Here is a 24,374-nt window from a genome sequence, read left to right on the forward strand (position 1 = left end):
TAACACAAAATTTTTAATTGACTAAAACATCCATACATTCATCCATCCATTTTCATCCGCTTATCCGGGCCCGGTCGCGGGGGCAGCAGTCTGAGCAGAGAGTTCCAGACTTCCCTCTCCCTGGACACTTCCTCCAGCTCTTCCGGTGGGACCCCGACATGTTCCCAGGCCAGCCGAGAGACGTAGTCTCTCCAGCGAGTACTGGGTCTTCCTCGGGGCCTCCTACCGGTGGGACATGCCCGGAACACCTCCCCAGGGAGGCGTCCAGGAGGCATCCGAACCAGATGCCCGAGCCACCTCAACTGGCTCCTCTCGATGTGGAGGAGCAGCGACTATACTCCAAGCTCCTCCCGGGTGACAGAGCTCCTCACCTTATCTCTAACGGAGCGCCCAGCCACCCTGCGGAGGAAGCTCATTTCGGCCGCTTGTATCCGTGACCTTGCCCTTTCGGTCATGACCCAAAGCTCATGACCATAGGTGAGGGTAGGAACGTAGATTGACCGGTAAATTCGGAGCTTTGCCTTTTGGCTCAGCTCCATCTTCACCAGGACGGACCGATACACAGACCGCATTACTGCAGCCGCACCGATTCGTCTGTCAAACTCACGCTCCTTTCTTCCCTCACTCGTGAACAAGACCCCATGATACTTAAACTCCTCCACTTGAGGCAGGAACTCTCCTCCAACCTGGAGAGAGCAAACCACCTTTTTCCGGTCGAGAACCATGGCCTCAGATTTGGAGGAACTGATTCTCATCCCAGTCGCTTTACTCTCAGCTGCAAACCGCACCAGCGCACGCTGGAGGTCCTGGCCTCCTGACTAAAACATAAACAGTTGAAAGTAAGGGTTACATAGCTTGTGGCGTTTGCCAGTTAATGCTTGTTAATGCTATTATAGCTGTACAGATGACTATATCTGGTGTGTAAGGGCTATCATCTCAGGGTGTCCGGTCAGAACAACAATCTCTGTACAGGTGAGTCGAGGTAGAGGCACAGACAGATCCAGATTGGGAAAAACTTTATCTTCATGAGGATCAGCAACACAGACTTTGAGTATATATATATATATGGAAATAGTCGTGTTGTTTTCTTTATTAGACGCACACTGCTAAATACTGCATCTCTCAAAACAAGTCTCCGCTGACACACGGAAGACAGCTTTAGAGCGCCACCTACTGGCCAAAAACAAGAACCAACAGTACTAAACTAAAGTTAAACTACAATCTTTTGTACAGCCGCCCCCAAATTTGTTAAGCAAATTTGAAACTAAGTGTCCCCTTTGTCTTCATGCAAGGCCTGTAGCTTGATGAGACGAACAACTGGGCGAGTATACGTACTGTCCTTCACTTGAATAACCACGTCCATCTGCTCCGGGTAAGACAGTCTTGACAGTCCCTACTTGCCAAAGAGCCCTTGGTGATTGGGGGTCAACAACCAGCACCTCAGTTCTCTGTCTGCCGTTTCTGCCGGGCTTGGAGTGTGGGAAGAAAGGGCTGTATATAGTGCTTCCAAAAATGATCTGCTAGAACTTGGGAATGACGCCACCTTTTACGACTCAACAGTTCTGATTTAAGGTAAACCACTTGTGGAAGGGAGGAGTCTGGCCGCCCCATCAACAAACAGTTGGGTGTAACCGGGTCTAGGTCAGCAGGGTCTGAAGAGACATGGCCTAGTGGCCTGGAGTTGAGGATGCCTTCTACCTCGACAAAGACTGTCATTAACATTTCCTCGGGTACTGTTTGAGCTCCAAGTGTAGTGCGGAGGGCATTCTTTACAGATCGGACTTCTGCATTTGGGGGGTTAAAACGAAAACTGATCTGTTGAGCTGCAAGTTGCTTCCGAACTGATGGTTCCAGCTCACGGAGAGCTTCATGCAGTTCCTTGCCTCCCCCTTTGAAATTAGTGCCTTGATCTGACAGGATCTCATAGGGCTTCCCTCTTCGTGTCCGTATCCAGAGATCTAAGTGGACGGCTCGAGTGGTGAGACACTTGTACAGGATACCCCACCTCTTTTCTGTGTGTCATCTGACTTACACAAGCATAGGGCCAAAGCAGTTGACCCCTGTTGAATAAAAGGCAGGTTTGAAAAGCCGTAGACTAGAGGGGGGCAAATCCACCATTCTTGGCACTTGAGGACTTCCTCTCCATTTCCTACATTCCACACAGTTATGTTGATACTTCTTGACTGCTTCTCTGCCTCTCAGGAGCCAATATTTCCGGCGTAGCTCTGCAAATACACGCTCTGTTCCAGGGTGATAAAGCTGAGAGTCATAATGCTGAATTAGAAGCTTGGAGATTGGGTGAGAAGAGGACAAAAGTATAGGATGTAGAACATCTTGACTTGGCTGTGACATCTGCAAAGCCTACCTCCTACACGGATCAGACCTGAAGCAGCATCGTATTCAGCAGTCTAACAGATTGGAGTAGTTTTACCTCTTCTGGGAAGCTACCCATCTGTGCAAGTCTGAGAAGGAATAACTCAGCATGATGATAATCACCAACAGTGGGAGAAGTTTCACTGGCCACCCCTTGTAGAGATCGAGTGGTAGATTCCAGTAGCTCTTGAAAGCTATTGAATTTCTGGATGTTGGGTATAGCTGAATCTGTCGAGTCAGTTGTCAAACCACTGTACTCCTCAGCTCCTCTGTTCCTTCTGTGACTTGACTGGTTGGTATCATAGGCCACAAGTCAGATGGCTGTAGGAGAAAGGAGGGTCCATGACTGCAACGACTTATTCCAGCAAGTTGGGAGTGTTTTTCCTCTGGTAATGTCATCTGCCGGGTGGGTCGCTGAGTCAACGTAACGCCAGGCTCTAACATCTGACAACTCCTGTATTTCTACGACTCTGGTACCAACAAATACTTTATATCTGGAGGAGTCTGTCATGTCCGACACTAAAGCCTTTAAATTTTGTATTCCAATCTGACTGAGCTTTTTTATAAATCCAATAGGTGTAAATTATCCTTTTTTGAGATAATAAAATTCTAAATATATAAATTCCAGAGATTAAATGGTAAATCCCAAAAAGAAGAAAAATGAACTAAAATGCACAGTAGTAAGGTTCCAGAAAATTAGTAACTTCCCAAAGAGGTGAAGAGATAAAACTCCCAAAGTGTGCAAAATAAACTAAGTCCAAAGCAAGGTCCTAAAATTATTCTAAGTCCCAGTAGCCAGATCCCAAAATTATTCTAAGTCCCAACCGCAGGGTCTCAAAAAATGACTAAGTCCAGAGCAGTAAGATCCAGGGTCGACAAAGCGTTTATTCCATACAAAAGTGACAGAAGACAAGACAGACTGAGAATTTTTTATCACAACATCACCTTATGCTGTTGCTCACAGGGTGGGATTCAGCTCCCCGGACGTTAGATCATCATCTTGACCTTTTAGGGTGTTTTTGACCATTATTTTATTATATTTTTACCCAATCATAATCCCAAACAAAGTGAAGACACTTGTTGCTCTGCCCTTTTCTCCCCGGGCGGGGCAGCTCCCCTCTAAACCTTCCCCTTCCGAAGGTCAGGTTACTGTAGGTCAGGTGTTTGCAGCAGAAGCTGCACTACTCCCCACCTGCCTTATCTAGGTCAGTAAAACACACTGTAGTTTTAATGGTCTTGGTGGCACTACACTTCTGTTGCATAACAGGGTCTCCTCCTTACACACGTGACCCAGTGAGTGCTATTATCCACACCTGCCACAGTGGGTGCTGTTGGGGGCCGTTGTAGTACAGCAGGTGCCATATTATTTTGTAACATTGTCTCCTGAAATCTCAACAGTAATTACTTTATAAACTTTATGAATTTTTACACAACAAGTCTGATTGGAGACAGTTGAGTACTGTAGTGGAGTCTGTCCAATACAGCACTTCTTGGATAGGTATGGTGAGTTCCTTGATCAGTACTGAAGCTAACTGGGCTCCTGTCAAAGCTCCACACAACTCAAGTCTGGGTATCGATAGCTGCTTTTTAGGTGCAACTCTGGATCTGGCAGCTACAAAGGACAGTTGAATTTGTCCATCACCAGTTTTAGTGCACAGATATGCCACCGATCCGTAAGCCCGCTCTGATGCATCACAGAACACGTGTATAGTCCTAATAGCATTGCTACGGTCTGTGTTAAGGTTGGTGAAGCATCGTGGCAATGTGACTTCGGACAGTTGTGGTAGCTCCTCTTCCCATGACTTCCAAGCTTGGAGCAGGTCTCCAGGGAGATTAGGATCATCCTATCCTCTCCTTTTGTCCCAATGACACTGCACAATGATCTTAGCCCTAGTTGGGTATAAGATGATAAATCCTAGAGGGTCATATTGTTGGGCAAGGAGGCAATATATATTCCGCATAGTCACTTCTGGACATTCATTGGGCTGCTGTTTATAGTGGAGCGTGTCTGACTTACATTGCCACAGTAGTCCAAGTATGCATTCTTGAGAGTCTGATGTCTCTTGTGCGAACCAGAGTGTGCTATTCTCTGACCGTGATTCTTTGGGTAGGTGTTCAATAACAGCAGGAACATTGCTGGCCCATTCTCCGAGGTCAAATCCACCTTCCAGGAGTAGTGTGTGCAGTCGACTCAATAGCTGCCTGGCCTGCTCTTCTGATTGGAGGCTCTTCAAACAGTTATCTACGTAGAAACAGCCTTCTACAGACAGGCGAGCATCTTCTTCAGGGACTGTATGCTTCTGAACATTAGTGTGAAGTGCAAAGGTAGCACAAAATGGACTACATGTTGTACCAAATGGAAGTACTTGCCACTCATACATAGTCGGTTCCTGATCCACTTTAACATCCCGCCATAGGATTCGGAGGAAGGGTTTGTCCTCATCCAGCAGGCGGACCTGATGAAACATTCCCTTCACATCACTACTGATGGCTACTGGGTGTTCTCGAAACCTCAGGAGGACTCCTAGAAGACTGGCTCCAAGTGTGGCCCCAGGGAGAAGGTGATCATTAAGGCTCTGTCCATTGTACATAAAGGAACAGTTAAAGACTATTCTATACTTCCCATTGTGCTGCACCAGGTGGTGTGGGATGAACCAAGAACAGTTGCTCTCTTTGACTTTGCTTGGAGGTATTGCTTTAACATAACCAGGATCGATGAGCTTGCGGATTTCCTTGGAGTAGATGTTAGCTTTCGCCGTGTCTTTGGTTAACCGCTTTTCAGTCCCACGTAGCTGAGGCAAGACTGATTCTTGAGTTGCATGAAGAAGTCGAAACCTTTGTTTGCATAATAATGGTGCTGCATATCTATTCACACCATCAACCAGAACTCTGATGGTTTGCTTTTCCAACATACGGACAGCTTCAGCATCTTGTTTACTGTAGATCTGGTGATCAACTTCTCACTTCGGTAAGGCAGTGTATCAAATTGCCATAGTTTCTCCACATGATGGAGGAGTTCAGCATCTGATGCACTGCATGTGGTGAAGAGGCACTTCTGTGGAGATAGTTGGTTGTGTAAGATACTTGAAGGGCCTTGGAGAGTCTATCCTAGTCTAGTGTCAACGGCTGCAGGTCCAACAGGGGGTCCGAGAAGTATGGGTTCCACTGAGGTAATGAGATGAGGGTAATCTGATCCAATCAGCAGTAATGGCTTAGCACCGTTGATAGTTGACAGAGTAATGTCTCTAAGATGATGATATTGTAGTATATTTATGTATCATATCATATATTATTATATAGGTAGTGAACAATCTGTTCGGGTCAGGTTAAGATGCAGTGACTGTTCCTCAACCCTTGCAGTTTCGCAGGGTCGTTGTCTGGGGAGCATCTGGGATAGACTCCAGGAAACAGACATTTACATTTACTTTTAGCAGTAAAATTGATCATTGCTTATGAGAGAAGTACAGAGAGTAGATGGGTTCGTGTGGGGTGGGGTGAAAGAGTTTGCTTAAACTGGGTTCGTAGAATCTGGGTTCGCAGAATCTGTTGCGTAAACTGTTTATTCGAGCTGTTCCTAAGGAAATATTCAAAATGTCACGCCGACCTGGGAAAGGAACTGGGAGGTTGATGGTGGGCCAGATGAAGCTGGAGCTGGACAGATAACACGGCCCAGCGCCAGGACTTTCCAAGTAGCCGAGAAAAACATCTACACGTCCTTATTTGGACATGTGGAAAGATTTTAGGTGGTGGTTAAAAGCAGGCCTTCACAGGCTGGGGTTTTTCAGAGCGCTTCGCAGAGGGTCCGCTGGTAGCACACAGCGGACCTTTTCCGACCTCTCGGTTCTCTCTGCAGAGGAACAAGCAGGTGAATTCGGTCTCTGCCTCTCTTGTTATTACTCTTTTGTAATCATTATATGATTGTTTTAATTTGTCATGTATAATAAATTTGTATGCTATTGATTTAAACTTCAAAGTTGAGTTCTTGTGAAATCTCTGTCGTGATTGAAGAGAATAGAAATACACGACAGAAAATGGCGTCACGACAAAGGCAAGAAAGCCGGGTCTGAAGCCGACAGGTGCCCGGCTGCACCCAGCCCGAGACGACTCGTCACTGGTGGCCACAGGTGAGATGCGCTTAAAGCTCTTACATGACGATTCTCTGTGTTGGGGGCAGTGTGGGCAAATGTTGGTTACATTAGAAGATTCTAAATTCTGATTCGGCTATTTCTAGAAAACAATCTGTGTGGGAATAAGCAGAGAGAGGCAGTGGAGAATTTGCTTGTATAATTTGCTGTATATAAATATAACTAACCAACTGCTTTATTTGTGTGCTGTACTTTGCTTTCATTGTGGGGAAATAGAAAATGACATGGCCTATTGACCTCTAAATGTTGACTTACATGTTAGCTCTTTGACAGACGACGTTGGGAGATTCTAAATCAAGGGCTTATATAGTCTGTATGTGGCTAAAATAAATTTAAGGCTGTGTAAGTACGGTAACTGACGTTGGAAGTGCAGGCCCAAGAAAAAGAACCCAAATTGGCAACATATACTAAACACCTTTTTGTAAGTTGGACACTCTCTACTTACCATTTTATAGTTCGGGACTGAAAAATATTTATTCAAGTGGTTCTAAAATTAAGGTGAGGATTAGTAACAGCGTCAGATTACGGTGCGGCCTCAGTGCTCAGTTTAGTGAACCGAAAAGCCGACTTTTACTCACCAAATTAGACCAAATTTATATATATATATATATATATATATATATATATATATATATATATATATATATATATATATATATATATATATATATGCTTATATATTTAAGGCACTGTAGGTTTATGTGCGTATGAGGAGACCTACATTAAGCTTGGGACTGATCAATCCAAGTGTAGATTTTCTCATGAGTTGTGAGGCCTGAGAAACATAGGGAAATCAGTAAAAGCGCTTTCTGTGATATGCAAATGAAGATGAAGTGTGCTGGCAATAGTGTATGAAGTTTAATCAAGTGTGTATTTGTGTATATACGTATGTAAAGTTAAACGGCGTAATAGTTGCTTGTTGCTGAGTTAAATTTGAAGTAGGCTGGGTTGACAGCGGCTCCTCTACTCCTCCGGTGCAGAGGGAGTGTGTGTGTGTGTGAGGGAGAGAGGAAAAGAGAGCAGGAGGGCGGGGGAGTGAGTGTGTGTGTGTGTGTGGACTAGACAGAGATCCCCGCTCCTCATACGTGTGTTTTCAGATAGTTGGGGGGAGACGTTGGCTTGGTGCCAGGTGGCGACACAAAGTTGGGTTTAATTTTTGTTGTTGTTTAATACTTTAACATTTTTGATTGTCCTATATGGTGTTCACTTTTCTTTGTAATTTAATAATCATTTTGACGTAATCTGAGTATTTTAGTGCATTTTTTGTGACAACGTGTCCGCTCTGTGGTTGGGAGTGGTCAAGCTGGTCACGGTGTGTAAAGACCGCGGCTGCTTTGTTTATTAAAAAATAAAAAAGGGGGGAGTTGTGAATTGAGGCGCGGTCTCTGAATTGGGTGTGGAGGCGTCAGCCGTGTGCCTCTTCTGTTGTTTACGCTCCAGAGAGAGAGAAGAGTGTGTGTGTACTGTATGTGTTTTACTGCTCAGAGCATTAAGCTCAAGGGTGTGTGTGTGAGTGTGCATTGGAGAGACATAGACACATAGTTGGCAGACTGCAGTAAAGCCTTAGTTTTGTTCCTATTATTACTATTATTGTAACGGACAGCAGCTAAACTTCAAAACGTTTACTACGTTGGTTGAAGAGGAAGGAATTTTACAGTAACGCTAACGCTTGTAAATTGGCTCCGAGCCGTCAGCCGTGTGCTTCTCTAAGAGCAGAATCAGACTGGAAGTACAAAGACAAACAGAGTACTTACGAGCCTCCATCTGTCTGAGGCTCCGCCTCACCCCTCCCCTGAGTTTTCACCAACTTTTCAGATCAGATGTATGTATGTATAGACTATTAGTGCCTGGTTAGTATTAGGTGAGAATAAATGTTAGTAATACAGTAGGTGAGAATAGAACCACAGGGGTATGCGATATACATGCTAGTGTACTAGTAGTGGTCTGCAGCGTGTTGGTTATACTTTCTGTCAGTGTGTATTGGTGGGATTTAGCTTCTATTTTTTCATTTTCAGTTTCCATTTTTGTCTGGTTCTAGGTTAACTAGGTTATTTGGGCAAAGTTAATAAACATTCCTCCATTTATATCAAAGGTCTTTCTGCTCACGCGTCTGTAGCACCTGCCTACTCATGAGCAAGACCACCATTTGTGACCTAATGTGGGTTAGGCACAGCCTGTGACATCACTATCACATTAAATCAAGTGTTTCAATTACGCTGATTTTGTGTAAACCTAGTAATATAAACAAAGCACATGATCAGCTCCAATAAGACGCTTATAATTTTTCTTCAGCAGTTGCTCTGAAGCGGGCGTTTCTGCAGTGGTTTGGTTTATCTTTGCATCAGACTTACTCTTTTATTCAGAACAAATCAAAACTCATCAGCTCAGCAGTCACTGGGAATGATTATCGGGCCAGTTGCTTAAAACAGAGGTAAAACCAAGATACCCAGAAAGGAAGAGCGTCAAATTACAATTTAACTGTTTAATATTTATGTTGCTTTTCACTAACTATGGGTTGTAAAGACAGGGAACTTACTTCAGTTATGAACACTGATTGAGATTAGTTCAGTTACAAGTATAATTAGGTGTAATTAGGGATTGAAATCATATTTTCAGTAAAGATACATATTTAATAATGAGATCTGTGGATGGGAACATGTCTCCAGTCGAGGTGTTGATGAAGGAAATTCAGAAATGCTCACACAAATGGAGCAAGCGGACACATGAATCCACGTCGCCCTGGCCTTCAGAGGGGACATTTGATCTGAGGCAGTGTGCAGAGATGCAGGGTTTTATAAAAACCTATAAGATAAAAGACAAATCTGTAAAGCGAGGCCTTAAACGGGAAAGAGAAAATGCAGTGTTGCAATTGTTTATCAACTGTGCAAAAACGATGAGCAAAAAGACGACTCAATGTGGTGATAATCAAATTAATCAGATCTCTATAATTAAGTCTCTTTCAGATGCGTCCCAGATGGATGCAGAAGAAACAAAACCATTACGGACAAAGAAGCCAGTTCACCCTGTAGCTGATCTAGAAGGGACAGACAGGGCAGTGGAAAGGGATGAGTTGTTAGAACTGCCCGACATTTATTTAAACACAGAGAAAATCTCAATTGGAAATTCTCGCAGTGAAAGTGATCTGCGTGACAGAGCAGTTAGATCACTGTGGGCTGAGTCAGATGAGGAATCAGTGTGTGTGGGTGACGAGCGGGTAAATGAGGTTTCTGATGGACTTCCTCTGCTGGTCGAAGAGGCAAAGTGTCAAAATCTGCCCTGGCCTTCAAGACCAGATCAGAATGATCTGACTGACACTGTGGGACTTTGCAACTTGTCACTAGACCAAATAACTGACCATGTGATTCATGCTGTTGAGCTGCGTCAGAAGCAGGCAAAGGAGGCAGTGAAAGAAGCAACACGCCAGCAGCAGCGAAAAGAGGGGGAGAAAAGAGAGAGGAGGATGGTCTCTGCTCAACCAGCCAGCGTGCCTCAGACCCCACCTACACCACCAGGCATGGCCACACCTCAGATGATGTATATTCTACCAGGAGGGTGGACAAGACGACCTCCTATGAGGAGAGGAGGGTTCCCTGCAGACAAAGGCAGAGGAACAGGAGGCAGCCACAGAGGAGGCGTGAGATGCTACAGCTGTTGGAAGACTGGTCACGTAAGAAGCCACTGCTTTGATTGGCTACGAGGCTCACGAGGAGTGCCCAGACCAAAGGGGTCTGCTGATCAATGTGGAGTCCACTCAGCTGGTTACTAGAGAGGACCAGACACCTGCAGGATCCATGAACTTTGTTGATGGGCTCCATCAAAAGCCAAAAAGCCAGATGTCTCTGAATCTGTGACTTCACCTTGATGCACACTTTAGTACTTTGAGACTCAGACAAATATCTAAAATTGGGAAACAAAATAAACAAGTCGGGCTGGTCAAAATAGCTCAGTCCTTAAACCTGCCAAAAGAGTCAAAAATGAAAAATATGCCGATTTTACTAGGCAAGGGAAAGACAAAGGTATAGAGAATATTTCAAGATAAAGTTCCCAATTCAATCACTCTGCTGACAAATGCTCCATCTGATGCTCAGTGGTTGACGGTGTTAAAAACAATGTGAATGTGAAGTATGTGGATGAAGACACTGTGTGCACCAGACTTTGAGACATGCCTCAGTCCATCTCTCCAACTAACACTAACTGTAGACAGTTGTCTCGTGGTATTGGTAAAGACTCATTCACATTATTGATTTGAAGAGGTAAGAAAGTTTCACTAGACAAGCCTCAACACTGTAGGAAGTGCCTCCCACATACCATAAAGTGAGTGAAGTATCTGAGGAGGTCAATCAGCTAAAAAGGGAATTTGAGGAGAGTGTAAATGTTTCCATCATACAGTAAACAGCAGTTTGATCCCTACAGTACGTAAGCTAGCATAACGCATCATGCTCTCGTGTGTTACAGAAAACATCAAACTTTAAAGTGACTAAAACCAGACGTGCATTTTACTGCTACTGTGCCAGTTCTCCAATAGACAGAAAAACCAAACCATTCAGAACCTGCAAGGTGTAACTGTTGCAACAATGCTTAGCCTTCTATAGTACTGTATTGTAATGCTACGGATTGTGGTGCTGCAAGCAGCTACTGTTCACTACACTACACTTAGTATTTGCACAGTCTGTCTACTGTTTAAGTGGGGCTGCAGTTTTAATGATCGCCTTGACATGTTTTGATGAGGTTCCACTTAGTTCTTATCATCACTATCATTAATATATTCCAACAGAGCAGAAGACACATTTAGCAAATGTGTAAACCAGGTCTCAGTTCATTTTTTCTTTCCATCCTTTTGCTAAACAGTTGACATAGATGTCATCAGTCTGCAGGCCTTAAACAAGTGTTACAGGGCTGTGGTGTTCTTTACGGCATAGAAGGAGGAGGTCTGGGGAAGAGACTGAGCAGCAACAGTGACGGTGCTTTATCCTCCAAGAGGGGTGACTGTATGTGGGTTTATATGGACTTTCTTTAATAGCTTACAATACTTCAGTTATCGTCCACAGCTATTTTGTTATCTCTACAAACTCTGACAGTCACAGGGGAATTATAATTAGATGTAACAATAATTGTGGGGTTGTTTGAATTTCTAGGGTATAGCTTTGCATTTCCAACAGTTAACTAGGTTGTGTTATGTCCATGTGTCATTTCTGATAGTTTGTGAGGATTCAGCTTATTTAGTTTTCACGTTAATTTTGTCATAAAGTCACTTAATGCATGCATCCGCAATGCGTCTTGAATTTAAAAAGGTTTCCTACAACGCAATGATTCTGTGTTCATAATGAGATTAGTTCATGTTGATGTTATAGTTATTAAGGTCTAAACATGAGGAACATAAGGTCTTGTTTCTCCTATTGACATTGTCCTTAAGTTCACTCAGTTTATTCAGGGATTGATGATGATCCCTGGTAAGGATAAATACGTAGGATAAATAAGAGTAGGAAATTACTTTTAAGGGTTTTGCTAGTGTTCTTTTATCCATCCATCTTAATTTAATGATTTAATCGACTTCAAATTCAATTGACAGTTATCTGTCTATTGAGGGGGGAAAATGTATTGTAAAAAATTGTTTTGATTATTGCTTTATGACGGTCCCTAGTAACTGGGGAACTTGTGTGTGTGGCATCTGCTGTGAGAATGGACTATTCTGTTTCTGTTGTGTTTTATCCCAAGTTGGTGAACTTAATCCATGGGGGAAAGGTTGTGGTCGAGTTGGCACAAAATTTGATTTGTTATATACTGTAAATAGCTTACGCTATAGAGGAGTATGGTCTTACAGCGGGACTCATTGTGGAGTGATAGGAAAAGTGACAGGAGCAGGGTATGTCAGGAAGAAAAGGAGTTAAGGGAAGTCGAGGAGTGAATGAAAAGGAAAGTGTAAATGTGACAATGACAATAGAGGGACGAAAAAGTACTGTGAATATTGCATTTCAGTGTGTAGCTTGTAAAAATATGCCGAACGCATAGACTAACATTGCACGAAGCTTTGCTTGACGAAATGGTGTTTAATGCATCAACCAAGTTTCTATGTGAAACAGATGATTAATATACGCAGGAAAGCTGTGTTGTTCCATTGCAGGAAAGAAGAGGACAAAGAAGATCAAACTCCGGATCACTGATGGGCCCTGAGTGACACTGCTGACTCATTTAGCAGAACAAGGTCACAGGCTAGCCTTTCTAAATTATAGTTCTCATAGAGCAAGAGTCACTCTCTTAGCTCACGTGCACGACAAAAACCCTGAGCTCATGACATGACTGACTGATACTGTATATGCTCTGCGGACTGACTATGACACATGTCGATGATGTTTCTTGTTGTTGATTTTATATAATGAGGGTTTAACAATTTTCATTCTGCATCTCAGTGTGTTGTTGTCCACAGGAAGCTCACATTAACAACTTCAACCCTTCCCTCTACACAGAGCAGCAATGGAGAAAATGTGTCAACTAATTTTCTAAACTAATTTTTTCCCTAACCAACTTCTCTCCTACTCTTAACCTCCCTCCACAGGTTACTTCAGTATCAGAGGAGGGTGTGTCTTATGATCTGCTACAACTGTGGGTTTTTATATTCTCTGATCTTTTGATTTCTACAGCGACGACTTGGAACAAAAAGCAAACTATATGTTCTATTCAGTCTAACCCTAACCCTAGCTCTGTAGGATGGTTTATGCTGCACTATGGTGCAGATCTTTCTGCCTCTCAGCTATCAGCTCTCAGGTCACAGCTGGAGCACCAGTCTGAGGGGGACAGAGGATGGTGCAGCAGCAGTGTGCTGGAACCCTGGACAGCTGGGAAACAAGGGACTCTGTGTTCAACGTGAAGGCAAGCTGGGCCAACTGGGTCGCTAGCAGAAAGGCAGGGCATCAGATGAGGTTCCTAGGACAACGCAGAGGGTGCAGTGCCACAGCTTCCAGTACAACCGTGACGGACGAAGGAGGAGTCGATGGAGCCGAAGGAGCTGATGGAGAGTCCAATATATTGCAATTCCAGCTACATCAACAATCCTCACCCACCTAACATTGTGGGGCTGCGCTGACCAACACGGCTATAGGGTGTGGGCGGAGCGCCGCCCTTAGCTGCATCGTTGACATACACTGATGTTTGAATTTGCCCGTGCATGAGCTGAATTGCAGATACTGGACGAAGTAAGAGCACAGACCTTCATGATTAACTGTGGTCGGTGTGGAGTCTGTGAAGAATCTGTTGTGATAAAGAGGACACTTATGTAGAATGAAAACTGTGAGGTTTGTTACTGAATGTACTTGTTTACAGGCAGCGTGGGAGGATCACCTGTTGGAGCTGAAAGAAGAGCTTAGGTGTTCTATTCACCACAGATTTTGTGAATCTTTAACTTTGCTTTTTCATCTTAATGTTGAAGTTCATGTCTATTTAATATAATGCAGTATGATGAGTCAAAGAGGAGCTTTCTTGGCCACTCGCTTTTAAGATTGATGGGCATTAAAATGCCCATGAGGAGGGGATTTGTAGTATATTTATGTATCATATCATATATTATTATATAGGTAGTGAACAATCTGTTCGGGTCAGGTTAAGATGCAGTGACTGTTCCTCAACCCTTGCAGTTTCGCAGGGTCGTTGTCTGGGGAGCATCTGGGATAGACTCCAGGAAACAGACATTTACATTTACTTTTAGCAGTAAAATTGATCATTGCTTATGAGAGAAGTACAGAGAGTAGATGGGTTCGTGTGGGGTGGGGTGAAAGAGTTTGCTTAAACTGGGTTCGTAGAATCTGGGTTCGCAGAATCTGTTGCGTAAACTGTTTATTCGAGCTGTTCCTAAGGAAATATTCAAAATGTCACGCCGACCTGGGAAAGGAACTGGGAGGTTGATGGTGGGCCAGATGAAGCTGGAGCTGGACAGATAACACGGCCCAGCGCCAGGACTTTCCAAGTAGCCGAGAAAAACATCTACACGTCCTTATTTGGACATGTGGAAAGATTTTAGGTGGTGGTTAAAAGCAGGCCTTCACAGGCTGGGGTTTTTCAGAGCGCTTCGCAGAGGGTCCGCTGGTAGCACACAGCGGACCTTTTCCGACCTCTCGGTTCTCTCTGCAGAGGAACAAGCAGGTGAATTCGGTCTCTGCCTCTCTTGTTATTACTCTTTTGTAATCATTATATGATTGTTTTAATTTGTCATGTATAATAAATTTGTATGCTATTGATTTAAACTTCAAAGTTGAGTTCTTGTGAAATCTCTGTCGTGATTGAAGAGAATAGAAATACACGACAATATTTCTTCTGCAGAGCTTCAGCTGGGTAAGTATGGCAACCTAAGTTCAACTCTTTAGCGGTAAAGGCTTTGTTGATCCTGTATGACTTACTAGGTTGAGAGGTAGAAGCAACTGTAAATGATACAATGGCACCGTGGATAGTGCAGACTTATTGTCGGACTGTACGGAGTATGAGGTCTTCAGGCTTCCCCTGGAGACCGAGGCGTTGAGCAGCATCATGTAGCAGTATAATGCGCTGTGAGCCATCATCCAATATTGCATAGGTGTTGATTACATTCTGGCCATTCTGAATGAAAACTGGAATCAACTTGAGCAGCTCGTGTCGGCTACTAGCTGGACGATCAACGTACAGAGTCTCTGACACAGAACTTACTAGGCAGGTGCTTTGATTCAGGTGTTTGTGGGCTAACAGCTGCTGTGACATTTTGGCTGAAATTAACCTTGTGTAGGATATCCAGATGCTTCTTTGCACACTGTTTACATTTGGTCTTTAGGTTGCACTTTGCTCCCTGATGTTTACGTCCGCAGCGCCAGCATCGCTTGTTTGCCTTTATCCACTTTGTTTTCTGCTCTAGTGACAGGAGTTTGAAGTTGCTGCATTGATTCAGATAATGCTGCACTGTGTCACAGAAGGGGCAGTATTTCTCTGGCTTATCTTGTGTGAACTCATCCATCATTACAGCTGAAGTTTCCTCTGCCTTTAATTTTGAGTCACTGACATCACTACCGTGAAGAATAGTGGTGGATCGTTGTGAATTGTAGTCAGGAGGTCGAGCCTTGCACGGAGCTAATCTCTTTCTGGGGGTTGTATTGCTGTGCTGATCACCACTGATTTGAACTCGTACCTCATACTCAAGCCAATCAGCAAGATGTAGTGTTGGAATTGGAGTTGTGATGGGATTTACAAATCTGTGAAAGTTGGCCCTTAGGTCATGTGGCAACTGTGGTGGAAATTTCCCATAAAGAAGCATATGAGAGAGTTGTCCTTTTGTGCGATTTATTGAAATAATAAAGAAAATAAAAATGATGGGGAAAGCAAATAAAGAGCTTGGATGTTGATCGTGGACATCAACAAACCAAAAACCAGCTGGGGAGATCAGTGCACACACCACGAAGGTGTGATGCAAAGAGCCCACGATCCTCAAGTTGCTTCTGCCTTTTAACCCTTCTGTCCGTGTACGTTGGAACGTCTGTGTAGCCCAATCAAATTACATGCACCCTGTCACAGTGTGTGTGAAGATATTTACATTCTCACACCTGCATCGCTGACGGCCAACTATCTGTGAGAAAGGAGCACAAAGTCTCAACAGACAGAGACACACGACTCCCCGGCCGCTGCTGTGGCTGACCATACATCTCTGTGAGTGCCCTCATAGTGTCTGTATATGGAAATTGGGGTGTTGCTGTCAGCTATGAGTAGCGCCTCTTCACACTTGAGATGGTCCATAAGTATTTGAAACTTAATGTGCTCTGAAGCATCATATCGAAGTAAGTTGTCCAGAGCTAGTGTGAAGGTATTTGAGTACTTCATCTGAAGAATCTCTGGTCTGCTGATCGCCAGGAACACGCCGTCTTGGAGTATAACCAACCTCATACTCCTGAAAATGGGATGGCAGGTGTCTTGATCGTTGTGTTCAATTTACATGTGTTATACCTCTCTCAAATGGCCTGGATATCATGACTGAAATGGCTGCCTGATCCGGCTCGAAGGACCAAATTTTGTACAGATGACTATATCTGGTGTGTAAAGGCTATCATCTCAGGGTGTCCGGTCAGAACAACAATCTCTGTACAGGTGAGTCGAGGTAGAGGCAGAGACAGAACCAGATTGGGAAAAACTTTATCTTCATGAAGATCAGTAACACAGACTTTGAGTATATATGCATATGTGTGTGTGGTTTTCTTTATTAGACGCACACTGCTAAATACTCAGAAATGTCCGTGCAATGCAAGTGCGTCTCTCAAAACAAGTCTCCGCTGACACACAGACGACAGCTCTAGCACACCACCTACTGGCCAAAACAAGAATCAACAGTACTAAACTAAAGTTAAACTACAATCTTTTGTACAATAGCACACAATGTGGAATTACCTTTAGCTACTGGCTGAATGGCGATTTGACCAATGATCAGTGTGTTGGCAAGAAGAACAGTGAATTAAGCTTCTCCCTCACATACAGTACACTTCAAATAAAATGAAATGATTCATGGAAAGATCAAGAAATGTGAGCAACACAACTATTTATCAACTGTGGTGGAAATTTGTAATAAAGAAGCTGATGAGAGACTTTTCTTTTTTGCAATTTATTTTAATATCAGAGGAAAATGACAGATAATGGGAAAAGAAAATCAAAATCCAGCTGGGGAGATCAGGACATACACCAGAGGTGTAATGCAAAGATCACACAATCCTTACGTTGCTTCTGCCTTTTTGTCCCTTTGGGCAGGAGGAATGTCTGTCTGGTCCAATCAAATCGCATACTCTCACTTAGAACAGAACAAGCTCAGCCACCATAGCTATAGTTTGTTTTCATTTATTACATCTATCTGACATGACAACAAGACAGACATGAACAGACTGAACTATGTTCCACAGTGACAACGCTTCTCTGACAGGATCAAACTCTCACTACGACACATCACACAGAGACACTGAGGAACCATGAGAAGAGAATATAAACCCAAATCCAAACCCAAACCCAAACCCATGATAAAGAGGTTCAGTGAATGTGGTGTTGAAGGTGTGAAGGTGGATCAGTTTGTCAGAGGAGACTCTGTAGAAGGACAGAGAACCAGCAGGACAGTCCACATACACTGATACTCTGTCAGACAAAGAGGAGGAGATGGATGTTTCTATGTTATTGTGTTTGACAGCATAACCACCTTTAGAGCAGTACAGTCTCCAGGACTGATCATTGAATCCAAACACACAGTCCATACTGTGTCCTTTCCTTCTGATTCCTCTGTAACTTATTGATATTTCAACTCCTCCTCTCCACTCAACCTCCCAATAACAGCGACCAGTCAAACCATTACTACACAGCAGCTGATACCAGTCAAATCTGTCTGGATGATCAGGATATGACTGATCCTCCTCCACATGTGTCACCTTCCTGTTGTTGTCAGACAGTCGTAGTCTCCTGTTCACTGTGTTTGTGTCGATGGTGAGTTGACAGAAATCTGATGGAGAGAACAAGACACAATCCAGCTGCAGTTATTGATCTATCATCAGTTTGATGATGACTGATGCCAGTTTAAAGATGGTTGAATTTTGCTGATCTCAGTAAAAACACACTTACACTTGCTCAGACCTGGTCTCAACCATTGGACTCCACCAGGCTCCACCCTGAAAGGAGGAGGGGGTCAGAGACATGCAGACATGGACATTACATGGCTCTCACACACAAATTGTTGTAGGATTGTGTTCAGATGGAGGCTTGTATGTAGGGATGGACATTCAGCAACAACTAAGGAGTTGGATCCTTATCTTGGAATCTACGGAGCAGGAGGTGACGTGGAGAAAAGGTTTCACGCCTCTATGTCAAATCAGTTTTGGTGTCAGAGGACACAATTTTCCCAAGGGGATAAAACAAGCCTTCTAAGTCCTGTGTTTAAGGTCCAGTACAAAATGTGTGGTAAAGCTGTGGTCTTGCACCGCCTCTGGCCGAAGCAGGCAACTGCGCCTGTCTGATACAACAGTAAGATTGTATAGTACAGCAAGAAATGTTGGTACTGTGGGTTTTCATGTCTCCATTTGAGTCAGTTTGGATGACCACAGCACAGCCTGTGACAGAAAACACAGGTTTTGTTGAAGTGGCTCAGCCATGAACACCCCCTCGCCGTGGGGGGAACTGCTCCATTTATGAAACAATAGAAGCCGTTCATGGCTCATTTAGGATGTTAGCTAAAGTTTGTCTCTTGACCTACCCTTGGGTAGTCCTTCGGGGAAAAAAAATGCTGGGACTCCAAATGTTAAAAGGAGTGTTTTTGGTTGCACGAGTGATTTGAAAATCATTTTTACATAGTTTGTTCACCTATCCTCTTGTTCTTCTTGGGTCCAAAAGACACTTGAAACTCAGTCTGCCATTTTGTGGATAACAGAAATTTAGTGGCTCTTCACTAAGCGTATGCTCTGAGTCAGTGAGTTGCTCCTGTTGACGTCTTCGTTAAAACAAGTCTCTCCATACCTGAGAGTGTCCAGTCTCCAGTGTGGATCCTTGACTCCAGCAGACAGCAGCTCCACTCCTGAGTCTCCTGGATGATTGTAGCTCAGGTCCAGCTCTCTCAGATGGGAGGGGTTGGAGCTCAGAGCTGAGGCCAGAGAGACACAAGCTTCCTCTGAGAGCAGACAGCCTGACAGCCTGCTGGCACAAGACAACAAAGACTTTGTCACAGTTACACACCATCATCAATTCACCCACACGCACTACAACCACTTCTGATGGCAAAGGAGACAGATATATATATATATTTTTTTATTTATTTATTTTAACCCGGCGCTAGCCACAGCTCCTGTCCTCTTCCTTCTATTTATTACTTTTCTCGGTTACCTAAGTTTATCCTTCTTTTGTTTTGTTAACTATACCAGTGTGCATGACCTATACACAACTTGTATATAGTTTTTCTGAGTTTGGCGCAGTACAAACGCTGCTGAAAAGCTATAATGTGCGCAGAGCCGCAGTTCTACCAAGGGACAAGCACCATATCCCCGCTGAGCTGCTAGGAAAGACCTGCCGTGGGCGCCGCGCTCGAAAACTACGTTGGGAAAAGAAGAAGCGCTTCAGACCCGCTGTCCCCTCCATCATCATGGGCAACGTGAGATCTCTCCCAAACAAAATGGACGAGCTCGCGGAGCTCACAAGGCACCAGCTGGAGTACAGGACGAGCAGCGTCCTGCTGTTCACGGAGACCTGACTGCCTCCACTCATCCCGGACTCTGTCTCACTGGATAATTTTTTATCTGCTGCAAGCGAACAGAACGGAGATCAGCAGTAAGAGGAAGGGAGGGGGCCTGTGTAATGGGAAAAATTGTGCCTTTGTGCGTTTTCTTATCCAACACAGTCATCATGTGCTGGTTAGGTGCAATACTGAACATTCTTACACAAACAACTAATCTCTTGTGCCCTGTTATACATCAAGTTGAAACCATCTGATGTTCCATTTGACTGACTAATAGTTTATGATATGTCATTCTCTTTTACACGCGGTCTCTGGCTCCATCCTATCTGACTCCCCACCAGACCCAAGGCTGTGAAAGTGAATGCATCTTGGCTTTGAAGCTTGGTGTTCCTTCCTTTTGATAACAAGACACGATGATGCAGAAGTGAGAATGTAAACATTCTCACTCACAACGAGATAAGGTGGCAAACAAACAATTCCATTGGTGCAGAGAGACATTCCACCAGAGCCAGAGAACGGGGTTAAAAGGCAGAAGCAACTTGAGGACTTTGCATCACACCTTTGTGGTGTATGCACTGATCTCCCCAGCTGGTTTTTGGTTTGTTTATGTGCACGATCAACATCCATGTTTTTGATTTGTTTTCCCCATTATTTTTCTTTTCTTTTATTTTTATAATAAATCTCTATAATAAATAAAGACAACTCTCTCATCTGCCTCTTTATGTGAAATTTCCAGCACAGCCTGGCTGTGTATGTGAACATGAGATGATGTAAACCAGGAACCAGCACCATTAAGAAAAAACTGTGTAGAAGACATTGAGCTGCTAGCGGTGGACATGAGGCCATTCTACCTGCCATGGGAGATCACATAGGTGATAATAATTGTGTGTATGTCCCAACCTCCACTAACGCCAACACAGCTTCTGAGACCTTACTCCCAGTCACCAGCTGGCTGCAAACACAGCACCCACGGGCCCTCCTCTTGATCTCTTGGGACTTCAGTCACACACTGCTCTGCCCACATTCACCCAGTAGTTGACCTGCCCCACCAGAGACAATAAAACACTGGACTTTTTCTATGTCAACACTAAAGAGGCCTACACTGCATCCTCCCTCCTACCCCTGGGCAGAGCTGACCACAACATCCTGCATCTCCTGCCTGTGTATAAACCTGTTGTACACAGGCAGCAGGTGGTGCCTGTGAAGTGAAGAGGTGGACAGCTGAGAGCGAGGAGGCTCTCAGGGATTGTTTTTAACACCACTGTGTGGATGCAGCTCTGCGACCCACATGGGGAGGACATTAACACAATCACAGACTATGTAACGCACTACATCAACTTTTGCTGTGAAAACACCATTGCCTCCAGGCTGCTACATTGTTTTGCCAACAACAAGCCGTGGGTCACCCCTGATATTAAAGCTCTGTTAAAGGAGAAGAAGAGAGTGTTTAAATCAGGGGACAGGGAGGAGCTGAGTAGGAAATCCGTGAGGGGAAGGCCAGCTACAGGAGGAAGATGGAGGACTAGCTGCAGCAGAACAACCTTAGTTAGGTGTGGACAAGCCTGAAGACCATCTCTGGCCTTAACGCCCACACCCACAGGTCCCCCGAGCTGAGTCAACAACCTGAACTCACCCCCCCCAGAAGCTGCCTCCAAACCTTTTGCCACCTCATACCACTGGATTACTTCCCCCCACACCTTTACACAAAACCTTTTACCATCAGCCCTGCAGACTGGTGACTCATCCCAACAATACCCCCTCACTTAACACCACACTGAGACACTCCTTCAACCCCTATCCTTCTCCAGCATCCAGGTAAGGAAAGCCAGGAAAGCAGCTGGACCAAATGGCATCAGCTACAGACTCCTAAAGTCCTGCGAAGGTGAACTGTGTGGAGTTACGGAGAGTTTCTTGAATTTGAGCCTCAAGCTGAAGATGGTACCACGGTCCTGGAAGACCTCACATCTGAAGAAGACAGTGGAGAGACGGGTCCTGGGTCACCTCTGCTCTGCGGTGGGAACCTACAGTACCTGGACCTCTGCTGCTTCTTAAACACAAACTGGAGGTGGCTGATGTGGACCGCCATCTGACGAAGTGGATTATAGACTACCTCACAAACAGGCCTCAGTTTAAGCACCAAGGACTGTGTGTCTGACACTCTGACCTGCAGTGTGGGGTCCCACAGGGGACTGTACTGGCCCCTTTCCTCTTACCCTCTAAACGTCAGACTTCAGACACAACACGGACAGCTGTGTTCTGCAGAAGTTTCTCTAATGACTCTGCGATTGTCGGACTTATCACTGATGACGACGATGCAGAGTACAGAGGACTCACTAAGAACTTTGTGGACTGGTGCGGAAGCACCTTCTGATCAATGCAGGAAAAACGAAGGAGATGGTGATGGATTTCCGCAGACAGCAGCCTGCTGTCATCCCACCGATGCACATCCAGGGAAGGGACATTGAGAGCGTGGACTCTTAAAAGTACCTGGGAGTGCATCTGAACAATAAACTGGACTGGACTCAAAACAGATGCACTGTACAGGAAGGGTCAGAGCAGAGTCTTTTGGAGTGAGGGGGGCACTCCTGAAGACCTTCTATAACCTTTTAAAGACAGGAAGAGACTGGACAGGGTCATCAGGAAGTCCAGCATTGTCCTGGGCTGCACTCTGGACACGGTGCAGGAGGTGGGTGAGAGAAGGGTCCTGGCTAAACTCACATCCATCCTGGACCAGGACTCACTGTCTGCTCTGGGGCAGCTTCAGTAGCAGACTGATCCGCCCTCACTGTGTGAAGGAGAGATATCGTAGATCTTTCCTACTTGCTGCGATCAGACTGTACAATCAACAATGTTAACATGTTAACCACCTTCCACACCAAAACTGACAAACCACCCACTGCATCAGTGGTAATACAGACATCTGCTCTGTGCAATATCTCTGCAATACTTGTGCAAAACTGTGCAATATGTAGATTATATTTATTAATTTTTTGCGTACAAACTCTGATCAGTGCATTATATTGTACCAACTCAACCCAGTTTCATTGAGCTGTTCTGTATTTTTACTTGCTGCTATATTTTAATTCCTATATTATACTATATATTTTGTGAGATGAAATTTCCCAATTGTGTGACTATTAAAGGTTTTCTTATTCTTATTCTTTATTGACAAACCTAGAATAAAATCAATGAAATTAAAAACATGTCTGGTTTAAACCATCAAATATAAATTGCAAAAGATTGTCAAATAAAAAAACACACTGAAAAATCCTGACCTGAGAGTCTCCAGTCGACAGTGAGGACTCTTCAGTCCAGCACACAGAACCTTCACTCCTGAATCCTGCAGGTTGTTGTTACTCAGGTCCAGTTCTCTCAGACTAGAGGACTGAGAGCTGAGAACTGAGGACAGAGCTTCACAGCTTCTCTCTGACAGGTCACACACACTCAGCCTGAGACAGAGGTTGACAAAATTATAAACGATGAAACGTTATTATTCATATCCTAACTTTAACTTAAAGTATACACATTATACACATTATATAAACATATACACGCGTATAAAATATACACATTATTTAAAAAAACTGCTAGAACAAGCAACTGATGGAAGATATAAGTAAGTTTAAACTGTTTGGTCTCTTACAGTATGTTAAGGGTTTAACATCTGAAAACATTTTCGCATTTAAAACAAACATAACTCAACCTGAGAGTCTCCAGTCGACAGTGAGGACGCTTCAGTCCAGCACACAGAACATTCACTCCTGAATCCTGCAGGTTGTTGTTACTCAGGTCCAGTTCTCTCAGACTCAAGGACTGAGAGCTCAGAACTGAGGACAGAGCTTCACAGCTTCTCTCTGACAGGTTACAGCTACTCAGTCTGGTGAGACAGTATTGAACATAAATTGTAATCAAAATGAAACATGAACAACACTAAAAAAAGCTATGCAAATTCAGTCGAGCAGAGAAAGACAACAGCATTTATACTCACGTCTCTCATTCAAAACAGTCCTGATTAAATAAATGGTACATTCAACATTTAGAAGCTTTACAAAATACTTACAGAGCTGTGTTAGAAGCTTTGACCACAGGCAGCAACCTCAGAAGAGCCTTCTCTGAAGCAGAGAATTTTTTCAGGTCAAATACTTCCAGATCATTTGCTGAAGACAATAAGATGAAAACCAGAGCTGACCACTGGGAAGGAGACATTTTATCTGTGGAGAGACTTCCTGATTTCAGATAGTATTGGATCTCCTCTACTAGAGAACAATCATTCAGCTCATTCAGACAGTGGAAGAGGTTTATGCTTTTCTCTGCAGAAGGAAACTCTGTGATTTTCGTCTTGATGTACTGAACTGTTTCCTGATAGGTTTGTAAATTACTTCTCATCCGTGTCATCAAACCTTGTAAGAATGTCTGATTTTTCTCAAGAGAAAATCCCAGGAGGAAACGGAGGACCAGGTCCATGTGTCCATTTGAACTCTCTAAAGCTTTGTCTACAGCAACCTGGTAGAGAAGTGAAGGTTTACGTCTCATCATTTGTTTAATTCGTTCAATGCTTGATAATTGTGACATCAGGTTGACTCCAGAGTTGATGAAGGTCAGATGGACATGAAGAGCAGCCAGAAACTCCTGAACACTCAGATGGACAAAGCAGAACACCT

The 24,374-nt window shown here is 44.0% G+C and overlaps 3 protein-coding genes across 24 annotated transcripts in view; 2 read left to right on the forward strand and 1 right to left on the reverse strand.

The window, feature by feature from the left end:
• Nucleotides 1–24,374, forward strand: part of LOC114850884 (NACHT, LRR and PYD domains-containing protein 12-like) — a 369,265-nt gene that overhangs the window by 133,066 nt on the left and 211,825 nt on the right.
• The window catches only part of LOC114846254 (protein NLRC3-like), a 78,839-nt gene that overhangs the window by 17,575 nt on the left and 36,890 nt on the right, over nt 1–24,374 (reverse strand). For 6 of the 21 annotated variants that reach the window (XM_055506223.1, XM_055506222.1, XM_055506227.1 and 3 more), the window contains 5 exons: nt 23,417–23,590; nt 22,989–23,162; nt 19,002–19,175; nt 18,114–18,160; nt 17,113–17,994 (listed from right to left, as the gene is read on the reverse strand). In XM_055506223.1, coding sequence (XP_055362198.1) covers nt 17,444–17,994; nt 18,114–18,160; nt 19,002–19,175; nt 22,989–23,162; nt 23,417–23,590 — 1,120 coding nt within the window. In that variant the 3' untranslated portion in view covers nt 17,113–17,443. Of the gene's footprint in view, nt 1–17,112; nt 17,995–18,113; nt 18,161–19,001; nt 19,176–22,047; nt 22,548–22,988; nt 23,163–23,416; nt 23,591–24,374 lie in introns of those variants that run through there. The other 15 variants (XR_008693799.1, XM_055506231.1, XM_055506230.1 and 12 more) reach the window with 9 other exon arrangements.
• LOC129603679 (uncharacterized) overlaps nt 5,634–24,374 on the forward strand; it is a 258,884-nt gene continuing 240,143 nt past the window's right edge. The window contains exons 1-2 of one of the 2 annotated variants that reach the window (XM_055506278.1): nt 5,634–6,238; nt 6,389–6,497. Coding sequence is in view for 1 of the 2 variants with exons in the window: in XM_055506280.1 (XP_055362255.1) it covers nt 6,100–6,238; nt 9,482–10,284 (942 nt within the window). In the remaining variant the exon portion in view is untranslated. Of the gene's footprint in view, nt 6,239–6,388; nt 6,498–9,481; nt 14,760–24,374 lie in introns of those variants that run through there. The other variant, XM_055506280.1, reaches the window with a different exon arrangement.

This window comes from Betta splendens, chromosome 24 (genome assembly GCF_900634795.4).
Source record: "Betta splendens chromosome 24, fBetSpl5.4, whole genome shotgun sequence".
NCBI classification, from domain to species: domain Eukaryota; kingdom Metazoa; phylum Chordata; class Actinopteri; order Anabantiformes; family Osphronemidae; genus Betta; species Betta splendens.